Source organism: Cetorhinus maximus, chromosome 1, assembly GCF_964194155.1.
Source record: "Cetorhinus maximus chromosome 1, sCetMax3.hap1.1, whole genome shotgun sequence".
Taxonomy (NCBI): domain Eukaryota; kingdom Metazoa; phylum Chordata; class Chondrichthyes; order Lamniformes; family Cetorhinidae; genus Cetorhinus; species Cetorhinus maximus.
In genome coordinates, this window is record NC_135879.1 from 207,807,211 (window position 1) to 207,813,210 (window position 6,000).

Sequence of the window (6,000 nt, forward strand, 5' to 3'; positions counted from 1 at the left end):
GCCGAAGGGTCATGAGGACTCGAAACGTCAACTGTTTTCTTCTCCACCGATGCTGCCAGACCTGCTGAGTTTTTCCAGGTAATTCTGTTTTTGTAATGCAGTCTGCTTGATTGGCAACTTATCTGCTGCTTCCACTATTGGTGTACTATCTACAGAATGCACTGCAGTAATTCATCAAGGCTCCTTTGGCAGCACCCCCTGGAACACCTGCGCACTTCAGCACATGGAAAGACAAGGAGAGAAAGTGCACAGGAACACGATTAACTCCTTACGACACACTATGCTGACTTGGAAATATATCATCGTTCCTTCTTTTAAGCTTGTCCAAATCCTGGAACTTGCTATCTGTCAGTATGATAAGTTAGGAGAAGCTCCCCCACCTTCAGTTCATTAGAGTTTCACTACAGGTAGCTACTGAAGCAGAGTCTATAACATCATTTTAATGAAATTGAATAAATATTTGAAGAGGATATGAAGAGCAGTGAAATGGAATTAGCTTCCGTCAGTGTTGTAATTTCTATAATTTATGTCTTCTATAATTTATGTCTCTGCTACTGCCGTAATTAAGTCTGTTTCTAATGGACCCATTTTCTCTTTTAACCTTCTCTTTATCTTGATGTGCTTAATAAGAACCCTTGCCTCTATTATTCCCCCTTACTGTCATTTGTTCAATCCTGATTCTAACTACACCAGTGGCCAACACTTTCATCACCTTAGAAGTGCCCCTTTTGTCTTTTAGGGGTGCATGTACTTATTTTGTAATTAATTACAGATTTCTCAGCTAATAGTTTCCCCCAACTGTTCTAGTCAATTCTCTCCTTATCTTTTCAAAGTTAGCCTCATTTAAATTCAACAATTTAATTGATGACCATCCTTTCTCCCTTTCTAGCCTTACGGTAAATTCAATTGTTATAGTCACCATTCCCAAGATGTTACCTTACCATCACATTGCCAAACATTTGTTTTAACTAAATCAAGTATTACTTTCTCACTTGGTTGAAAACAATCTGTCTTGATAAACTATCTTCACTGTGTTCTATGAATCTGTTCCCTTTTATGAATTCTGCAGGTATTTATCTTCCAAAAGTATACAAGATAAAACGTAACAGCATTGCCATGTTATTGTTTCTTACAGGTCTCCCTTAGCTGCTGATATATGTATTTCTCATAGTTATCAGTCAGGAGCCTTAAATCTCTTAACTTGTAGTGATTCAAACCTGCTAACTAATCTCAGTTAAATCCCTTCCAAATACCAAAATGGTATATATTATTAATTCTGGTAGCCCAACTCCCACCTCTTGTTTTCCTATCCTTTCTAAAAGTTGCAATCTCCTACAGCAAACTTTTGGCCAAATGACAAGGATTTAAACGCTATATTTACCTTGTGATAAAAAGCAAATTGATTTACTTATCGCTTTAAATTTTAAAGCTAAAATCCCAGACAATTCATAACAATAACTGACACCATTAAGTTCTACTAGCCTCGGTCTATCCTGCTGAAAATAGCACCTGGGTAATGTGGCAAGTCCCCTGCAATAACATCCTTTCTTTCAAACATGGAATCCTGAAGAAGGAGCTGTAGGATTAATTTTAAAATTACTAATTGTTATTAAAAAAAGCTCACAATAAACTACAAAATAGGGAAGAAAAAGATGTGTGTTTCAGTGACATTTGCTGGAAGTATACAAGTGACATCATGTGAGGGCAGGATCAGGTTTGTTTGTGATGCTCAAACCATCAAAAGCCACACAACAGTTAACATCTAGGCACACACTGATGCAGTACCAGAATATGGCTGATAGTTCCCACTTTATGATTCAGTGCCTCCAGGAGTGGCTGAGAAAACATTAAAAGAGGTAAAGGCAGAAACAATCTTGAAACACGTTTCCCTGATCCAACCAGTCTCGCCAGCTGGGCTGTTTCAGCACCAGGTCCTGAAGTGAGCTTAACAAAAACAAAAATACCTGGAAAAACTCAGCAGGTCTGGCAGCGTCGGTGGAGAGGAGCACAGTTGACGTTTCGAGTCGTCATGACCCTTCAACAGAACTGTTTAAGGGTCATGAGGACTCGAAATGTCAACTGTGCTCCTCTCTACTGATGCTGCCAGACCTGCTGAGTTTTTCCAGGTATTTTTGTTTTTGTTTTGGATTTCCAGCATCCGCAGTTCTTTGCTTTTATCTCTGAAGTGAGCTTAGTGGGTCACACTAACCACATTGCTGCCCCAGTCATGTACTACCTTTGTGCTTGCTAACTAAGCTGACAGAAAAGAGTAAATTATGAATTATAAACCTGACATTTATCATAAGCCTCCTTTTACTGTTTAACTTTAATCTCTATATCTTTAATAATTCAGTTCTCGCTTTGAAAGCCATTTCTTTCCCCTTTGTAGGAATGTGTCTAGTCTGTTTCCGAACAACTTACTCTTTGAAGGCTTCCTACTGGCCATTTACTTTTTTACCTGCCAATCCTTCATTCTGATCCACTTGGGCCAAATCTGTTTCAACTCACTGATCTCAGTTCTGCTCCAGTTGAGTATTTTCACGTTTGATTTTTTCCTTGTTCATTTCCATAACCACTTTAAATCTAATGACATTGTCATTACTCCTTCCCAAATGTTCCCCCATAGCAACAAGTTCTATTTCACTCTTGAGTACAAGCTCTGGTACTGGTTCCTTCCTCAATGAGCAGAAAACATACTGATCAGGAACATTCTCTTGTGCACAGTTCAGGAATTCCTCCGTCTCTGCCCTTTACACTGATATATTAGGATAACTGAAGTTCCCTTTATCTAAAGCCTTAGTCTCAAGTTTTTGCCTCTTTCTGCAATTTGTCTGCAAATTGCTCCTCTATCTCCTTCCCACTATTTGGTGGCCTATCATATAAATACAGCAGTGTAATAATTCCCTGACAGTTCCTTAATTCTAACCAAGTATATACCCATCTTTGAATCCTCAAGTGCATTATCCCTTTCTATTGCTGTAACAATATTATTGATCAATAAGCCCAACTCTGCTTGTTTTTTTTTTATCCTTCTCTATCTTTCCTCATTATATTATGACCAGGAATATTAAGTTCACTCCTCCCCTTACTTGAGCTAGTTCTTTGTTATTGCTATGGTAATATAATCCTATGTGGCCACTTGTGCCTACAGCTGACCAACATAATTTACCTTGCTCCACACATACATTCTATCTTAGACTATCTTGCGTTTCCACATTCTGATCTCTTCTACTTCTGAGTTACTCATTATGCTGCTTATTTCTCTTAGTTCTTTGCACACCAGGTATCTCCTCAACAGTGCCCACCTTCCTACCAAACTAAACCTACTCCCAATGCACTAGTTAACCTCCCTTTAATGAAATTGGTTCTATCCCTGTTGAGGTGCAACCATTTTATCTTGTACATGCCCTTCCTGCCCCAGAAACCTGAAGCACTGCCTCCTGCACAATTTCTCTAGTCAAATGTTAACCTCTTTTCTGATTGCACTTGCACTCACAAGCATGTGCCACTTAGAGCAATCCAGAGATTATTGCTTTTGAAGTCTTGTTCTCTATCTTTCTCCGTAGCTCCTGAAATGCTGCCTGTGGGACTCTTCTCCTATCTACCTCATTACTTCCGGCTATTCCCCAACCCCAACAAAACGTTTGTACCCAGTTATGTTTGTGGATGTGTTCTAGGCTGCTCTCCATCAAGGTGGCGTCACCTTCACTGAAGGTCAGTCCAAGTATGCCTCACTCCCGGGGGATTCCTATACTGCCTGCCTCTCCTTACCCTGCCAGATACTATCCACCTGAACTGTCGTAGCTTTGGGGAGACCATGTCCTGAAACGTGTGCTCCTAGAAATTCTCAGCCTCCAGCATGCCCTACAGTGACTTTGGCCCCTCATCAAGCTCAGAAACTGTGACTGGAGGCGCTTCCTGCGGATATGGTTGTCCCGAACATGTGAAGTGCCCTGAAGTTCCCACATGGCACATGAATTGCAGGTAAGTGTGTTTTGGTCATCCCATCATTTTGCTTGAAAGCCAATCTACTTATTTCACAATAACATATATACACATATTTGTTATGATACACAATATAATGACATAACATAAGTGTCCTGAAGTTACACATAATACATCACCACATAGATTTCTTTTATATTTATCATATATATGTATATTTTAGTTTCTATCCCCTTACTCCAATTTAATTATTTGTGTATACCATATTTTTATTAAATACATTTGGATCCATTTAATGTTGCTTAATTTTGCTTAGTTAATTTTAAATTCACCTCCTTAAATTTAATTAAATATTTATTGTTGCCCTTTTGTTTAAATTGCTTTGAAAACTGCCTTCTCTCTCTGCACCAAGTTCCCATTCTGACCAAATTTCGGTCATCACTCCGTTTAGCAAATTCATCCAGGTCTCGGGCAAAAGCAGGAAGATCTCAAAAGTGAGAGACAGAAAGAGAGAGGTGGCGAGGTTTAGGGAGAAAGTTACAGAGCTGAGATGGCTGAAAGCAGAGCTGCCCAAGTACGGGATTCACAAACAGCCAGAGTCAGAGCAATGCAATAAGCAATTCTGTTACCCTGCCAGATACAATTATCCTGCCAGATACAATTATTCTGTCTAACTGAAGTGATTACCACAACATAAAATCCATCACAAATACGTCTCTAAATACCCACATTACAATGAGCATGAATCTAATAAGCAGCATGCAGAACAATACCATGCAATACATTTGAATGTATAACAGGACTAGGAAAGCAATAACTTACACAGCCAATCAAATAACCAAGATCAAAACAGCGGTTATTTGATTGGTCAGTTTGAATCTAAAAGGGGTGCTTTTTCGAGCAGTAACCCTGACACGCACATTAACAAGTGACACACAATCACAAACAAGTCCGAATTCTGGCCACACATTGAAATGATAAGAGAGACATTACCTGTTAACACACAAACCCTGCAGCGCGCTGAGGGGAAGATTGAAACAACACATTTAGCCTGACAATAATGAGAGGGAGGAGGAAGCTCACAAACATCAATAACTACCATAAGTATTGGTTTTGTATGTTTGTTCGGAGAGTGTAGTTCTTGTTTCAGCCCCCAGCTCCTCCCAGTCTCTTCCCCCCTCGGGCTCTGCTCTAAACACAAACTTCCGCCTCCGACAATTGCTACAGTTGGATCACAATGCGCCTGCGTCCCCACTGCCACAATGGCAACAAAAAACCTCGGAGCGGCGGGTGGCCGACTATCAACAACTCCACTGGAGTCACTCACTCTCTCGCTGGGTTACCTAAATCCTCACCGGATTCCCTTCAACTCCACTGGACTCACTCAATCTCTCTTATCAGGTTACAAAAAACTCCGCTGGAGTTCCCTCACTCTCTCAATGGATTCCCTACAATTCCATTGGAGTCATTCACTCTCATTTGGGTTACCTACAACTCCACTGGACTCACTCAATCTCTCTTATTGGGTTACAGAAAACTCCGCTGGAGTCACTCACTCTCCCATTGGGTTACCTAAATCCCCACTGGAATCACTCACTTTCACCGGATTCCCTATAACTCCACTGAAGTCACTCTTTCATTGGGTTACTTACAACTCCGCTGGACTCACTCACTCTCATTGGTTTACATACAACTCCGCTGGAGACACTAACTCTCTCTCTCTCATTGAGTTGCATACAACTCCACTAGAGTCCCTCACTCTCTCAATGGATTCCCTATAATTCCATTGGAGTCATTCACTCTCATTGGGTTACCTACAACTCCACTGGAGCCACTTTCTCATTGGGCTGCTGACAACCCTACTGGAGTCTCCCCTCAATAAGCTCGGCCTTCAGTACTACTGGGTTGCAAACTGAACCTATTGGGTTCACCCACTGGGTTTATCCTTAACTCTAATGGAGTCACCCTCTCATTGGATCCACTGGGTTCAGGCTACATCTGCTTTTGGAACATTTCTGGACTTTTCTGTAACTTTTTGCACTTTTTTTGATTTCA

At 40.6% G+C, this 6,000-nt stretch overlaps 1 protein-coding gene across 1 annotated transcript in view; it reads right to left on the reverse strand.

Moving 5' to 3' along the window:
- c1h18orf54 (chromosome 1 C18orf54 homolog) overlaps positions 1-5,158 on the reverse strand; it is a 57,731-nt gene extending 52,573 nt beyond the window's left edge. The window contains 2 exon segments of the mRNA XM_078552353.1: positions 4,939-5,008; positions 5,011-5,158. Of these exon segments, the coding sequence (XP_078408479.1) occupies positions 4,939-5,008; positions 5,011-5,034 (94 nt within the window). The 5' untranslated portion in view covers positions 5,035-5,158.
- Positions 5,159-6,000: the final 842 nt, after the last annotated feature.